This window comes from Salmo trutta, chromosome 39 (genome assembly GCF_901001165.1).
Source record: "Salmo trutta chromosome 39, fSalTru1.1, whole genome shotgun sequence".
NCBI classification, from domain to species: domain Eukaryota; kingdom Metazoa; phylum Chordata; class Actinopteri; order Salmoniformes; family Salmonidae; genus Salmo; species Salmo trutta.
The window spans coordinates 13,351,568-13,368,370 of record NC_042995.1 but is presented as its reverse complement, the minus strand read 5'-3'; the positions used below and the strand labels follow the sequence as shown (position 1 = coordinate 13,368,370).

Below are 16,803 nucleotides of genomic sequence, written 5' to 3'. Positions count from 1 at the left end.
ATCTGTCCATAGAACATTCTTCCAAGCGTCTTGATGATCATCCAGGTGCTTTTTGTCAAACTTCAGTCAGCCATTATGTCTTGCGAAAACCAACGGTCAAGCATGGTAGTGGTAGTCTGATGGTTTGGGAAACAGGCATCTGTTTTCTGTTCATTGTCAGAGCAGAAACATACACATCGTTTTTGAGTCTGTTGTTCTTTGATTACCAAAGTGTCTGTCACTGTTTGAATAAAGATATGGTACAAATCACAGGATGTTGGTGGCACCTTCATTGGGTAGGATGGGCTCGTGGTAATGGCTGGAGCAGAATTGGTGGAATGATAGAACGGTTTCAATGTGTTTGATGCCATTCCATTTGCTCCGTTCCAGACATTATTATGAGCCATCCTCCCCTCAGTATCATCCACGGGTACAAATTTAGTCTTTCCTTGTCACTCAAATATGAGACCAACATCAACCTTTATCTTGCTGATCATTGTACACAAATACAACTATTTCACACTCTTTTCCCAGGATTCAACAGCAAGCTGAAGATTTAAACATACCAGACCAACAAGATTCTCAATTTTCTCCTCCATGATGTTAATGAGGTCTCGCTCCAAGAGAAAAGCCTCCTTCCCTGGCCTCTCAGCCCTTATGTCACCCACCGCCCTGTCACCCACCTCCCCCAAACAGAGAGACCTAAACTCCCCCAGGGGGTCCATCTTCGCACCCCTATCCCTTACCGATCCACCCAGCTGGGTGACGCTGGCCCTCTGCAATGTAGTGCAGGGTGAGAAAGAGCTGCAGAGCCTTAGAGAACGACAGACAAGTGAGGTGGAGCAAATTAACCGAGAGCTTGACAACGCCATCATTGAGGCTCAGAGACAAGAGCGCCGACTGCTGGAAAAAGTTGAGCAGGACCACCGAGAAGCCCAGCGGCGCCTGGAACAGGTGAAAAGGGAGAACGCTGCGGCGGTGCGGGTTGGACAGTCCCTGGTGGACCGGCAGCTCCGCAAACTGGGCCAACTGAAGGAACAGGTCCAGAGATGGGGTGGAAGCAGTGGGGGACCCAATAAGAACCAGCTTCAGAGGGGTGTGGCAGAAGTTACACAGCCTTGGGAAATCTCCCTCTCCTTAAAGAGGGTCACTTTTCAGCCAGGTACGCAGCTGAAGGATGTTAGGTTAGGGGAGGTAGAAGTCCAGGATCAAAATCTGAACTACCCTATTGGTGTCTGCGGTGAAACAGGGAAGAAATGTGCTCTTCACTCAGGGGAGATGAAGTTTGGAGACCGTGGATCATTTGAAGTTCGGAAGGACTTTTCATCCGCATCAAATAGTGGGAGCATGCGTGTAGTCAGGAAGCTCTGCCTGTCCACCACAGACAAGGATGAGCCAAAGTCATTAGTCTCAAAGCCACCGCTCAGTCCCCGGCATCGAGGAGTATCTGAGTCATCCATGGATGAGGAGCTAGACACACATGACCAGGACCTCTTCCTGGCTATCCCTCCAATCTCCAGCCAAGGGGAGTCGGAGGGAGAAGAACCAGGCTGTGGACAAACTGGAAACAAGAAAAGCTCCATCCTCAAGTGTCAGAGAACGCAAAGGACCCTGGTTCTCGTCCCCAGCGAGGAACCCTCCTGCCCTCCAGAAGGCGGCAGATTTGAACATAGTGACCAACCACAGACCTCTCCCAAGACCAGCCGTGGAGGACCCCATCCCAGGTACAGCCTCCTGGACCTATCTTCAAGACGCGCTCGCTCGCATCAAAGCCTGTCACCCAGCAAATCCCCCCGTGGAACATCCACTAATGGGGGGAGTCCCCTATCCCCGACTGGCAGTGAGGACTGTTATGCCTACATCACCAGCCCCTCTCCTAGTAACAATGTCTCCCTGAACCAGGAACACCGACGCGCCATGTCGACGGCGGACCTCTCCAACAAGACCCGTCCCTTGATCAATGGGGGAAAGGGTGCTCACCTGGGATTTAAGAGAGACAACCACTCCTGTCTATCATCTGCCTCCTCAACCCTGGAGCAAGGGAATGGATCTGAGTCTGGCGGCAGAAGCCCCACAAGCTCGGATGAAAGAGAATCAAGATACCAGGGTAGGAGTGTAAGTTCTAACCGTGTGAGCCAATCTCTGTCCATGTCGGCTATTTACGGTGAAAGCCACGCTACAGTCAAGAAGAAACAATCAGACAATAGAAGGAGAGACAACCCAGGCCCAATCTTGAGAGACCTGGAGGAGGAAGCAGGTTCAAGTGCCTTTGAGTCAGCAAATCTGATCAAGCAGTTTGGAAAGCAGGGCTCAGGGCGCTCTGACTTCAACCTGCCCAGCGGCCTCCACGCCACTGTCAAAGGGCAGCTCTTTGTGGTGGACTGTGGCAACGCCCGAATTCAGGTGACCGACCTTCAGAAGTATGTTGTGCAGCAGGTGTCCCCTACCGGAACTGAGAGATCCGCCCGCATCTGCAACTACTTTGATGCGGCTGTGAACGACAAGGGCCTTATTGTGCTGACCTGTGCTGCAGAGCGTGCCGTGTTGGTGTTCAGCCGTCATGGACGCCTCCTCCAGACCTTCGGGGGTAACGTGATAGGATCCACCCATGAAGAGCTAGATGCACCCAGGGGAGTGACCGTCACCCGTCTGGATGAGTTCCTGGTGGCCGACATCAAGCGTGGAACTCTAACTGCCCTGATGCTGGACTCCAAGACAGGCGCCAGGCTGGAGCGCACCATAATCACAGGATTCCATAGGCCCTACCTGGTGGCTGCCTGCCTGACCTCTGGGCTGATGGCTGTGTCTGAGCGGGGCAATGAGACAGGCCGTGCGCCTTGCATCCGAGTGCTGGAACCTGGCTGGAACACCATCCGTGTCCTGGGGGTGTGCTCCGGCATGGGGCCCGTCCTGGCCTGCCCCTGGGGCCTCAGCATCGACAGTGATGGGGATGTTCTGGTGGCAGACTGGGGCAGGTTGCACCGCGTCCTGCTGTACCCTGCCAAGGGCCTAGGCTGGCCACTTGTTACCCAGGGACTGAGCAGCCCCAGAGGCCTGGCCCTGCTGCCGAAGGGCCAGCTAGTGGTGTCAGACAGCATGAACCACTGTATCAAGATCTACCAATACAAGTCAGGCATTGGAGGGGTGAAGTTGTCAAGATGAGGATGGAAAGATGAAGATGATGAAGAAGTAGGCATTCACTAGTGAACACCAATGCAGATTTCAGTAAATAACAACTACTTTGGCATAATCCTAGATCCTGTTGAGAATTTCATGTTCTTCTAGAAAAAGGGAATCATAAGTTACAATGTAGGGTACAAATTGTGAAAGAAGACAGTGTATATAGTTGTGGAGAACAGCAGAGAAGGTTACATCTTTATTACCACAGAGGACAATTTAATTTGCAGCAAATGTTTTAGCTTGTTTTTAATTTGCCCATTGTCTTAAATGTGATAATCATGGTTTGATAATGAACCATATGAAACTTGTGAAGTATAGCAGTATATAACAAAAATATATTTAGCAGAAGCATAATTGTATTTTAATAGCTACTACAGTGTAGAGAGCAGTGAATTATTTACACCATATAACACAAAATGAAGGGTCCGTGCTATCCCGGAATCTTGTGACATCCCTACCCCATAAATGTTTATGGTAAGGGTTAAGGTTAGGGTTAGGTAAGGGTTATGGTTAAGGTTAAGGCTAGAGTAAGGCTAGGGGTTATTGTTAGGGTTAGGTAAGGGTTAAGGTTAGGGCTAGGGTAAGGATAGAGGTTAAGGTTAAGGTTAAGGTTAGGGTTATGGTTTAGAGTAGGGATGTCTCAAGGATCCCCACTAGCACTGACCCAAAAGTAAGGGTGAAACTTTATTTCTGTTATTAGAGTTATAGGTATTTCAATGAAAATTGAAGACACATTTTAAATGGCTTGCTGTTGTTATGAGTAGTTGATTACTCACAAAATAAACTAACTTTTCGCAAAATTGGCAATTTTATATCATGTGTAACAACAGGGTATGTGATGTTGCTGTAATTTCACCTCTGCCCTTACAAAAAAAGATTGCCGTTTTAAAACTGCAGTAAAAGTGCATTAACTGCAGTCTATTGTGGTATTTTGGACGCTGTAATTGCAAAATAACTGCAGTGTACTGCGTTTGAACTGCAGTTATACTGCATTGTAACTGCAGCTACGCTGCAAAATTACTGCAGTAAAAAGAAAGGGGTATTTTGGACACAGTATTTGCAGCATACTGCAGTTATACTGCACTCTAACTACAGTTATACCACAGTGTACTGCAGTTACTGCACACTGCAGTCTGACTGCACATTTGTTTTGTAAGGTTGAAGTCTAAAAGCTTTTGAAATGCTGTCTATCCCCAGTAGTTATGTTGTGAAATACAGTCATGTGTAATAACCTACGCTATGGTCATGCCTCAGTAAAATTGAATACATTTATCATGAGACTGACACCTCGAAAAACATTTGGATTGGATTTAAATCTTTATTTTAAAAAATTATAATAATACAATTATTTCACCTGTATTTAACCAGGTTGGCCAGTTGAGAACAAGTTCTCATTTACAACTGCGACCTGGCCAAGATAAAGCAAAGCAGTGTGACACAAACAACAACACAGAGTTACACATAGAATAAACAAACATACAGTCAATAACACAATAGAAAAGTCTATATACAGTGTGTGCAAATGGCATAAGGAGGTAAGGCAATAAATAGGCCATAGTAGCGAAGTAATTACAATTTAGCAAATTAACACTGGAGTGATAGATGTTGCAGTGTACTCATTCTTTATTTTGACGTCTTTCTTAGAAATCCCGTGTCTATAGTTTCAAATGACAGATCAAAGATAAGCAAGGGTCCTTCTGTCACAGACTGCTGTTTATCTCCCTGTCTGACTCTGATCTCTGGGCTCCTACTTTATGAACTCACTTGTCCAAAGTCCTGGCTAAAACTTGCCAAAAGTGTGCCACTTGAATCCAGGAAATGATATTTTATCTGACCCAATGATGTTGGCCAAACCAGATTAATGTGTAACATTCCAACATGTTCAATATTTATTAGAATTTGCCATATAAACATATAGTCGGATTTATACTAATTTTTAAATGTGCTCATATTGATTGCATTATATAAGATGCATATATAAAACAGTTTCTGCTAAATAATCGTTTTGCAACAGCAAAAAGTCCTACACCCCCCTGCTCTTTCAGTAAACAGAGCACAGAACTACCCACACTCCCCCTGCTCTTTAAGTAAACAAAGCGCAGAACTACCCACACTCCCACACACAAAAGGCACATTGGGAAATCCACCCACTTACAGGCAGATCCAGTATAAAAGGTCTGGTCAGCTCCTGCTCAGGCACCTTTCTCAGCTCAGCTCTCTTCAGTGCCTGGACCCAAAGGAGGACCGCTCAACGTGATGCTTCTCTCCCAAACACTCTGCCTGTGCTTGGCACTAGCATTCAGCTCTGCTGCTCCAACGTGAGTACTACTGATCAACTGCTAAACATTTACATTTACATGTTAGTCATTTAGCAGACGCTCTTATCCAGAGCCACTTACAGGAGCAATTAGGGTTAAGTGCTTTGCTCAACAGCACATTGACAGATTTTTCACCCAGTCGGCGACCTTCGGTTACTGGCCCAACTCTCTTAACCGCTGGGCTACCAAAATGGCATCTTATTATTCTCTTATCCATGTTCAGTGTAGCCACAGCAAAATACACTGCCTCTAAATTGCCTCTGTACTTACTTTGTTAAACTGTTACTTTATTCAACACATTATGAGCTTCGCTGTGCTGTGTTAAGACATGTCTTATGCAACACAACTGGATACTATGCTGCTCAACATTGGCTGGGTTAGTTCCATAAGTTTGTTTGCAATATCACAGAGGTCAAAGGCAGGATCAATAACCCAAACACACAAAGAGCGGACAAAGTCAGTCGTGTACCTCAACACTTCTGTCACTGATTCACCCCGTTACCTCGTCATTACAGATCCCCTTCATATCAGTCAGGTATCCCTTTGAGCTGCTCTATTTGGAGTAGGGCTGTGTATACTACAGCATCATTATTGGTCTACCTACCCAGAGGGTGGAGTTATGATGTGCAGTGTATTATCTCATTTCCCATCTCTATGACCTGACTCATGTCTCATCAGAATGAGGACATTATGGTTTATGATGAATAATGTCTGCTTTTTTTCTACGCAGGCTCCATGATGTAATGATGGCAGGTGAGTCTAAGATCCACATTCATTTAACAGCCTGTCAAAATGCAGGACCTCACAACTCGTTGACTGATCCAGGCATGCTAGGCAAAGCAAACAACTAGGGTTGCAACTTGCCACGGGCACAGGTGTTATTCAACTCCCTTTCAGCCCGTTACGCATGTCCTACATGTTTTTATATGAGAGTAGGATGCATGACTTCCAAATAACCACACCGCACCCTTTCATGTGGCGAAATGTTTGAATAATGAAAAGTCATTCAACGTGCCTCTCACCTTGACTCTGAAAGGCCCATTAGACCACGACCACGACCACGAGGATCAGGCCCACCACAAAGCCAACCCAGACCGGTGTGACGGCATCGAGTTTGACGCCATCGCCCCCGACGAGAAAGGACACACCTTCTTCTTCAAGGGTATCAAAACCATGTTATGAGTCGTCTTTTTTACCCTCATTCTCCCTACAGTGGGCTTGTCATTGCCATGATATGTCATTATGTCCCCATCCGGATGGTTAGGGTTACGGGTACGCTCTTAGAAAAAAAGGTGCAATCTAGAACTTAAAAGGGTTCTTCGGCTGTCCCCATAGGAGAACCCTTTTTGGTTACAGGTAGAACCATTTTGGTTCCACATAGAACTCTATTGGGTTCCATGTAGAACTCTTTCCCAGAGGGTTCTACATGGAACCCAAAAGAGTTCTACCTGGAACTAAAATGGGTTTTCTTATGGGGACAGCCGAACATCCCTTTTGGAACCCTTTTTTCAAAAGTGTAGTGGGTTAGTTAGTGGGTATTTTGATATGGGCTAACATGACCTGTAAACGCGGGTTTGTACTAGATATTTTTGAAGTGTGTAAGGAGAGTGTAAGCTTACATTTCCATGAGTATATCTGATCCCAGATCTGAACTATGCTACTCTAAGGGGATCACCTGTGGAACGGCTTCAATGGTCCAGCTCAGGTCTCCAGTGCCTTCTTCAAGGAGCTCGATGACTACCATCACCTGGGGCATGTTGACGCTGCCTTCCGCATGCACAACAAAGAAAAACCTAAAGACCACGATCACATCTACTTTTTCCTGGTACTGTCAATATCAATGATGTAGTCGATATCCATATGAATAGGCACTTTAACACCTAGTTATCCAATCATGTGTTCCCATAAGTGGCATAGTAACACATGCCCCCTCAGATTTGTTCTGTAAAAAATACATCCAATATATATATATAGAGAGAGAGATTTATTTAGATTTTTTTGAAACATTTTTGGTTGTTGTTTCTCTGTCATGCTGCTAGCCACCAAGCAATTTTATGAAGTTGGCTTTAGCTAGCCCAGATAGGCTCCCAATCTCCCAACCGCATAACTAGCTAGCAAGAAGCCATTACAGGCTCTCAATCAAGTTGGAGTAGCTAGCTTGTCAAACTATCTTATCTGGCATGCCTGCTAGCAAGATTGGTAGACTTTATAAAAGCAAGCAATAACTAAATGTACTGAATAAGACTCACATTCATTCAATCTTTTACCCAGATTTTAGCAGAGATGTGGAGAAGCATATTTAGTTTCTTTAAAAAAATAAGCATCAGTCAGGAGTAGACAGAAAGCTTGAGATATGCTTAGATAAATAAAAAAATATTTTTTTTACAAATAATTAAGCATAATGATTATGGCTCTGCGGGTGTTTGAAAAATGTTAAATTCTCCAACTTCGAACCACCCACTGCCATCCTCACATACCTTGTGTACCCTCAGATTTTGGGGTTATAGGACACCTCTGACAGCATTCACTTAGTATACTCAGTATACTCCATCCCTCCTCCATTACAGGACGACAAGGTTTTCAGCTACTATAACCACAGTCTAGAGGAGGGCTACCCCAAGGACATTCAGCTGGACTTCCCAGGGGTGCCCGGCCACCTGGATGCTGCGGTGGAGTGCCCCAAGGGAGAGTGTAACTCAGACTCTGTCCTATTCTTCAAGGGTAAGCCTGTTAACCCTTTGATGCCCCACATAAGACCATAATGAACATTTCTCTGGTTTATTGCTATAAATATTTATAAATTATTCACGGACAACATACCAGGAAATGTGTTATGGATATCAAGTTTTCTAGTCTTGATGTGAGCTGCCTTGCGTATGTTTCCTCTCTCACAGGAGATGAAGTGTACAACTATGACATCGCCACACAGTCAGTAAAGGAGAGACAGTGGGCCCACCTGCCCAACTGTACATCTGCCTTCCGTTGGCTAGAGCAATACTACTGTTTCCATGGTCACAACTTCACCCGGTTCCACCCTGTATCTGGGGAGGTGAATGGAGTGTACCCTAAGGACGCCAGGCACTACTTCATGAGGTGCCCCAATTTCGGTAAGAGAACCATGCAAAGGATTTTACCCTTCCTCCTTTATCAAAATCAGTTTATTGTCAGAGAAGGCTGGTGGAAAGAGCTATAGGAGGATGGGCTCATTGTAAAGGCTGGAATGGTATAAATGGAATGGTATCATCAACGCATCAAACATATAGAAACCACATGTTTAACTCCATTCATTCCATTCCAGCCATCCTATAGCTCATCCCACCAGCCTCCTCTGCCCAGTGTGCATGCTGTAAGATTGAACAGATGAATGGTGAATGGTAATAACAACACCATTTCAGGGGAAAAAAAAGCTTTTGGATTGTGTTGAGACATGTTATTGTTGGATTGTAGGCCATGGCGGTGAGGCAAAGGTTCCCAAATGCAGTGAAGTGACTCTGGATGCCATCACCTCAGACGACTCAGGCAAAACCTATGCCTTCACTGGTAAGAACTAAGCCTTTGTGTTCAATTGTGCGCACAACTCGCATAAGACAGTTGCCAATTTTCACTTCCGTCCCACTTCCTCAGGTCATATTTATATGCGTCTAGACACACATCGTGATGGTAAACACGCCTTCCCCATTGCCAGAACCTGGAAGGAATTGGACAAAGGCGTGGACGCAGTCTTCTCCTACAGTGACAAGATCTACATCATCAAGGTGGGTCAAAGGTTCCCGGATGTAGGGGAAGACAGGGACCTCACTTGCAATAAATAACATGTTCAAAGCTTTACTCACTACAGTACCGCTACCTATAGTATATGTACATGGCTACCTCAATGATCTCGTACCCCTGCACATCGACTCGGTACTTGTAGTCCCTGTATAGCCATGTTATTTTTTACTCTTTACTCTTTATTGTTATTCACTGTATTTACTCCTCGTGTCACTTTAACTCTGCATTGATGGAAAAAGACCCTTAAGTAAGTATTTCACTGTTAGTCTACAACTGTTGTTTACGAAGGATGTGACAACAACAAAAAATGGATTTGATTTGAGTATATAGAAAATAACTTTTATTCAGTCAACTGTTTGTTACCCATCATGCCTCTGTTTGTCCCATGGCACATAAAACACACCTGAATGCCACCATTTCCGGTTGACAGGGCAACCAAGTTTACATCTACAAATCAGCAGCTCCCTCCACTCTGATTGAGGGCTACCCTAAAAGCCTGAAAGAGGAGCTGGGCATCGAAGGGCCTGTGAACGCAGCCTTTGTTTGTGCAGATCACCATATTGTGCACATTATTCAAGGTAACTAATTGGACATTGAACTTGAGTACATTCAAATCTATCAAAAAAAGTGTTGTTGATCTTTTTACATCAATATTCACAAAAAAATTTGATTTACCTGTGTTAGAAATGATTTGATATTGAGATTTTTAAAAAAGGGCTGCATTGGACCTTTACCATACTCAGTGAAAAACAATTTTCCTGTCTCTATGTCCCCCTACAGGACAGAAGATGCAGGACATTGACCTGTCTGCCACCCCTAGGGTAGTAGCCAGAGAGGTCCCACTGCCCATCGCCGGCATCGAGGCAGGCATGTGTGGCCCTGATGGCGTCAAAGTGTATGTGGGCTCTAAGTTCTACCACTACGAGACCCCCAGGCTCCTGGCTTTCAGCAAGATGTCCCCAGAGCCTAAAAAAATCACCCCAGACATGATGGGCTGTGTGGAATAGGAGTCAGTTTATGTTAGACACCTTTTCGAAGAATAACAACTGTGATCATCTGTACTCAATGGACAACATGGTGTCTTATTAGAAAATTTGCCAAACTTGCTGTCAAAACATATAATCACATGTTAAAGTAACTGCCCAGTAAAAGTTCTGTTAACTCATACCCAAATAATGTTATTGACTCATCCTATACTCTTTTCTGTGGCCAAAGCATACATTTGAGAAAAAACACTTCAGAAGTCCCAGGTAAAAATTTTATCTCACAGACCGTTTCAAAAATGCTTGCTATTTCCTCATAGAGGATGATATCATCAGCGTTCTACTCGCATTCATATTTTTAATGATCGGTATATGCCAAAACCATTCTGTTGTGTTGGGGTGCCCACACATCCTTCCCAACACAGAAAAGCTGCATTTAATCATACTTAATTTAAAAAATGTGGAAGGAAAACTATTTATCTCATATTAATTATGAGAATTAATTAATTATAGGACATATTTAATAGAAAACTGGAAACACTGGGCAGTTACTTTAACGTAACACCATAACTCACAAGTCACCTAAACAATGTTTTTTAAGGTTCAAATAATACTTTATCACATTTTTGTTGAACATTTGTGTATGACAGAGATGAGTTGAATTAAAAATATACAAAGAAACTGAAATAGTATGATTATATTGCCTTCATTCATGAGATAATTAAATACAGGAAAATCAAGAGATACTATAGAATTACTCATCTGAACGTATGACAAGCAAAAATAAGTCTTACAGGTAAATGTGATCATGAACTGGTTAATTATGTATAAGCATTTCTTAATGATATTCTCATGCAGATGTAAAGAAAAGGTTCAGAATGTGATGGTTGTTTCAAATCAAGTTGTCACAGTGCCTCCACCCCAGAGAGGATGGGATTTTCCTCAGCAGGGCTGTCCTTGGTCTCTAAAGCCAGCCGTAGTTGCTGTCAGAAGACCCTGGTGTGCTCCCCAGCTCTGGGCCAACTCAGGTAGGTGCATCTCTTCACCAGCTCCTCATCCGGTGGTAGGGTGACAGCTGGTGGGTTGGGATCTCCTCCAGGAACACCAGAATCAGGACGTCCTTCTGCTCATCAAAGAGCCGGAAGCTGGACACCTGGATCTTCCGGGAGCACCACTCACTCTCCAGGTAGCGGTGGCTGATCACACAGATGGTCTTGCAGCTTCCGTAGATGCCGCCCATAATGTTGTCTATGATTGGTTTGCCTGGTTGGAAGTCCCGGTGGTAGAGACACAGCTTCCAGCCCTGCTCTCCCTCCAGCTCTGGCAGAAGCTCCTTCAGGACCCAGGGCTCATCGTAGACGTTGTAGGAGATTAAGGCATCGTACTGACAGCCATGAAGCATGCACTTATTCCTTTGCTGGGTGTCATAGAGGAAAGCCAAGAAGAGGTAATAGCTGTAAATTACTGCCATTTCAGGAAGTGGTAGGCAAAGGATGCTACCAGGGTGAGGAGGACCAGAGAAATGGAAGAGATGTAGTAGTAAAGTCCTAAGTGTACTGTACAGAATTGAAGCTCAGCGTCCAACAGCTTGGTGCCCTTTAGCTCGGCGGGATAGTTGTAGGTAAACTCTGTGGCGCCAACAACCTGTTTGGTTGTCGCTCTCTATCCACTGGATAAACCAAGCATCGCGACAGCCACAGGTAAAATTATTTTCTTGCATGTCCAGATATGTCAAGGCAGGGAGAGAACGCAACACTGTCTCATTGACTACTGTTATGTTGTTCTTTCTCACCTGTAAGAAAGTGACTGCTGAGGTTTGCTCCTATGAGGAAGTCTAAGGACTGAAGTCGGCCTTTGGACAGATACAGTCTGTTGAGCCTTGAGATTGGGTAAAACAGCTTTGGAGTGAGGGCTGTGAACTCATTCTTACTGATATCAAGGAACCACAACCAGGGTGTCTAAATGAATGTGTCTGGGTACAGCTCCTTAACATTAAGACTCCCTGCCTGGAATACCAATAAAGATTTCAGGCCTTCAAGAAAGTTGATAGGTAGATGAGACAGTCCCTTGTGACTGTCACGCCCTGATCTGTTTCACCTGTCCTTGTGCTTGTCTCCACCCCCCTCCAGGTGTCACCCATCTTCCCTATTATCCATTGTGTATTTATACCTGTATTCTCTGTCTGTTTGTTGCCAGTTTGTCTTGTTCGTTCAAGCTAACCAGCGGTTTTCCTGTCAGCACCTATTGTTTCCCAGCCTCTTTCATCGTCCTCCTGGTTTTTGGCCTGTCCTGAACGCTCTGCCTGAGCCTGCTTGCCATCCTGTACCTTTGCTCCACCTCTGGATTACTGAACGCTGCCTGACCCTGAGACCGCCTGCTGTCCGGTACCTTTACCTTACCCTGGAATTTCGACCCCTGCCTACCTTGACCTGTCTTTGCCTGTCCCTGTTGCCACAATAAACATTGTTACTTGGACAGTCTGCCTCTGGGTCTTACCTTGATTCCTGATAGTACAAACTGGCCATGACTGACCCAGCAGACTTGGACCAGCTCTGCTACGCTATCTCCTCCCAAGGAGCCACCGATGGTAGGCACGAGGAGTTGCTTTGCAGTATGATGGAGGGGTTCCAGGCCACGGCCGACTGGCATTGGACATTTTGTGGGAGCAAGTCTATGGGTTGCCTTCTAGGCAGCCAACCATATAAAGGTTGTTCTTGGTTAAATTCACTGTCTTCAAACTGGAGAGAGGCTGAAAGGATGAGCAGCTGATGGTTGCAATGAGGTTGTTGTCCAGATGTAGCAGGGAGAGGATGGCCCTGAAACAAGTGGTCTGCCAAGGTTGTGAGTCTGAGCCAGACCCAGCTCCTGAAGAGCTTCTAGGTGGCCAAGAGTGCCATCATCCACTTGAGAGCGCTGGTTTCTGGACATATTTAGAATTTTTAGGTTTGATAGGCCTTTAAAATCCAACTTTACGAACTTGGAAATTTTATTCATGGCCAAGTCTAAATTGCTTACTTTCCACGGAATATCTATAGGTATGACTTCAAGATTCCTGTTATAACAGAGTACTTTCATGTTAGAGGGGTTACTGAGATTACCCCAGATTGTGCAGTTTCAGGAAGTACCCACATACTGAATTAGCAAGAACCCAGCAATACACCCGGAAACAGAGTCTCAGCTGAGAGAATGTAGACCCACTGCTGACCCCAATAATAAAGTGAATTTAGAAATAAGAAATAATTTCTGAGAACTAAGATCTAAAATTTGAACTGGTACTAGCACTTACTAAACTCCCGCTGTTGATGAAATCCTTAGTGCTTTGATTGCAGCTCACCCAAACAAGTAAATCTCTGAAACATCAAGTTATTCCTAATTGCATGGTCAAGGAAATGTCTAAACCAGTGTTTTTGAAGACACTTCTTCGTGTCTCCTTAGTGTAATAACAGTCTGTGTCCACTAGATGACATAACATGCAAAGTTATGTGTTAGTAAAGAAGGATCAGGAAATGCAACATGGAATTCTTAACTTTTTCAAGAGTATACCCATTTAGGCTCATGGCAAATATAGCCTAACAAAACCAACTGATGAAATTTATAAGTGTTATAAATGTATCCATAATGTGGTACTCTCATGTTTGAATTCATTGGAAGATTGAGTGAGGGAGAGTTATTTCTGAGCAGTGGTGTAAAGTACTTAAGTAAAAATACTTTAAAGTACTACTTAAGTCGTTTTTTGGGGTATCTTTGACTACTTTTACTTCACTACATTCCTTAAGAAGATATTGTACTTTTTACTCAATACATTTTCCTTGACACCCAAAAGTACTCGTTACATTTTAAATGCTTAGCAGGCCAGGAAAATTGTTTAATTCACGCACTTATAAACAGAAAATCCCTGGTCATCCCTACTGCCTCTGATCTGGCAGACTCACTAAACACACATGCTTCGTTTGTAAATGATGTCTGAATGTTGGAGTGTGCCTCTGGCTTTCTGTAACTAAAAGAAAAAAGAAAATGGTGCCGTGTGGTTTGCGTAATATAAGACATTTAAAATTATTTTGACTTTGACTTTTGATACTTTAGTATATTTTAGTAATTGCATTTACTTTTGATTCTTAAGTATATTTTAAACCAAATACTTTGACTTTTACTCAAGTACAATTTTACTGGCTGACTTTTACTTGAGTCATTTTCTATTACGGTGTCTTTACTTTTACTCAAGTATGACAATTGGGTACTTTTCCCACCAATGTTTCTGTGATGCTCTGCGGAGACAACTTAATGGAAAAGGGTTCAGTGTTTTACAAAGCAGGTATGAGAGAAGTATTCACAGACATCATGGCAGACATCCTTATTTGTGAGAGTCCTTATTTGAGACAAAACTGATACCATGTTCTTTATGTCATATAACTAATATGGATACTGTTTCCCTTTGTGTACTGACGTTCCCCTTGTTATTGTTCTATTTATCATGCATACTCTATAGACTATATTTGATCCACAGGTGAAAGGAAAGAAAATGGAATAAATGGAGATAGAAGGCCATGTCGTTCTCAAATCAAGGTGTGTGTTCAACCTGGCTTCAGGGCAATTCGTAGGATTTGGTATGTTGATTTTCTCCCTCCATTTAGTATAATATATTGTGTGTGTACACACAACTATGACAGCATGGAGTACACCCACCGACACTGTTAGAATACTCTATTTTAAAGTTGGGGGAGTTCTCATCGCTGCTGCTGAGCATAGATCGTACCCCCACATATTAAATCAACCACGCCTGGCCTCCACTAGTCCGACGGCCATATTGAATGTCTTCACAAATCGCCTTACGGTGGATCTCAATTGCACGGTTTTCTCACTCATGTCCGTTCTAACAGGCTTCACGAGAAAATTGGAGGTGACAAGGGTACATGAAATATAGTCGTTTAGTTTACAGCGTGGATAACCTGAAAACATTGAATACTCTGGATTTTGTCGGTCTTTGAAGCCGTAGTCCTTCACCAGAGGTGAGTTTGTCTGTCTCCTTAGAAGAGCTTCTGCAAGCTGATGGGAAAGGGGGCGATTTTTGTGTACTCGTAGTGTTGCAAAAGTAGGCTAAGACAGGCCTTCATTTCAACCTATTACTGATACATTTGTGAGGAAATTAAAACTGTCTTTATCTCTGGAAACCGTTTTTTGGCAGACAAGGTACTTTATTATTTGCGCAATAAGAGTTTGCACTTAGACGAAAGCACAACATTAGGCTATGTGACACGCGGTCACATCTGTCTTGCGAAGATTTCAAAACTTGACTCGTCTTGTTTGCAATAACGTTTTTATTCGTGTGACATGCACTGACTCGTGTTGTTAGACCTGAAACGTAGCCTATAATATAATTCCACTTTTCCTTAGCCATGGCGTATCATTATTAGCAAGTATAATTTCGTTTCATTAGTTGGGTTAACCTGTTACAATGTAGCATTGGCGGGTTTTGACGGTTGTCATCTATTGCAAAGGGAGCCGGCCGGTGGGTAGTGTAACCAGTGTTGCAATGATTGAAACAATATTGCTCAACGTGATCACGGCCTACAAATAATTCCGTTACTTTCTACAGGCGCCAATACTTTTAAGTACCCCAGTGCATTAAACACCGGTCCTTTTTTACGCCTGACCATATTTTTTGCAGAAAATAATCAGCAGCTGTACATAAGTGCGTTCAGGCACACCCGTCTATCGTCCTAAACTTAACTCAATTTACCATCTGTTTGAAACATATGTTGAGGGTCATTAATGCCAATGATCTGCTGGATTTGGTTGCTTTGAATTGCACACATGGTGGCCAATTAGTAAAATTTTCCCCAATTCTGGGTCTCATCATTGGTAAGGAGGAACATGCACTTGAAATTAACCAAATATTGGGAGTGTTTGCCCAGGACTCAATGCACTGCATCAGAGGTGCACACAATGTTACAACTTATCACTGACAGTCTGATTGGGCCGGGACATACCAGTATCGCGATATTCATTATTGTTAATGTCATAGCAAGGAAACCAAGCACAAAGCAGATTTAACTTCTCTCCATCTTATCCCTCCATTACCCAAAAGGCTCAGGCTTTTCTGTTTGCATCTACGCAGGCTGGCGCCCGTGTCTCACTGGGCCAAAGCTGTCATTTACATCACCATGGCTAACTGAACTTTAACACTTTTCACAAAGCAACTGTTTTGATTATGCAGAGGTTGTTGATTCTGCTCTTCACAAGTCCTCATTGTCAGCCCTAGCTATGGAAACTCAATTTCCCAGTATAACATCAGTATACACTAATTGTAAAGGCGTCATCATACGTCAGCTCAACTGGCGCCTACCCGAACTCGGCTGGTTTGCGTCGAACTCTGCTGGTTGACCCGAACTCGGCTGGTTGACCCGAACTCGGCTGTGCTTGCATAGTCCCATACAAGACCTTTGCTAAAAATACTAGAAAAAAGTGGCAATAGTACTGTTTGTGCATCTTGAGATGCCGTAGCCAATATACTCTTCCTCAAAATAGTTAGAATTAATCTAAAGTAACTCAAAAAAATCTGTCGTTCATTTTGA

The 16,803-nt window shown here is 43.8% G+C and overlaps 3 protein-coding genes and 2 pseudogenes across 3 annotated transcripts in view; 3 read left to right on the top strand and 2 right to left on the bottom strand.

Moving 5' to 3' along the window:
• Nucleotides 1-1,890: 1,890 nt before the first annotated feature.
• LOC115179850 (E3 ubiquitin-protein ligase TRIM32-like) lies at nt 1,891-3,488 on the top strand. Its single transcript, XM_029741701.1, has one exon. It carries the CDS (start codon nt 1,897-1,899, stop codon nt 3,139-3,141), a length of 1,245 nt encoding a protein of 414 aa, XP_029597561.1. The 5' UTR covers nt 1,891-1,896; the 3' UTR covers nt 3,142-3,488.
• A 1,834-nt stretch (nt 3,489-5,322) lies between these two features.
• On the top strand, nt 5,323-10,918 carry hpxb (hemopexin b). The gene is made up of 10 exons (XM_029741700.1): nt 5,323-5,477; nt 6,208-6,230; nt 6,514-6,639; nt 7,145-7,302; nt 8,045-8,198; nt 8,372-8,584; nt 8,925-9,017; nt 9,102-9,232; nt 9,679-9,826; nt 10,029-10,918. Exons 1-10 carry the CDS (start codon nt 5,416-5,418, stop codon nt 10,253-10,255), a joined length of 1,335 nt encoding a protein of 444 aa, XP_029597560.1. The 5' UTR covers nt 5,323-5,415; the 3' UTR covers nt 10,256-10,918.
• Nucleotides 10,919-11,136: 218 nt separating this feature from the next.
• On the bottom strand, nt 11,137-12,880 carry LOC115179261 (toll-like receptor 13; annotated as a pseudogene).
• Nucleotides 12,881-12,902: 22 nt separating this feature from the next.
• Nucleotides 12,903-16,654, bottom strand: LOC115179260 (decorin-like; annotated as a pseudogene).
• LOC115179847 (radixin) overlaps nt 14,998-16,803 on the top strand; it is a 29,892-nt gene continuing 28,086 nt past the window's right edge. Inside the window, exon 1 of the mRNA XM_029741697.1 lies at nt 14,998-15,237. The gene's annotated coding sequence lies outside the window, so the exon portion shown is untranslated. The remainder of the gene's footprint in view (nt 15,238-16,803) is intronic.

Excerpts from the sequence above, each read along its gene's own strand:
- LOC115179850 (XM_029741701.1), top strand. The coding sequence starts at position 1,897 with ATGTCGACGGCGGACCTCTCCAACAAGACCCGTCCCTTGATCAATGGG.
- hpxb (XM_029741700.1), top strand. The coding sequence starts at position 5,416 with ATGCTTCTCTCCCAAACACTCTGCCTGTGCTTGGCACTAGCATTCAGC. Across the intron at positions 8,585-8,924 it reads CATGAGGTGCCCCAATTTCG|GCCATGGCGGTGAGGCAAAG; the intron begins GTAAGAGAACCA and ends GTTGGATTGTAG. Across the intron at positions 9,233-9,678 it reads ACAAGATCTACATCATCAAG|GGCAACCAAGTTTACATCTA; the intron begins GTGGGTCAAAGG and ends TCCGGTTGACAG.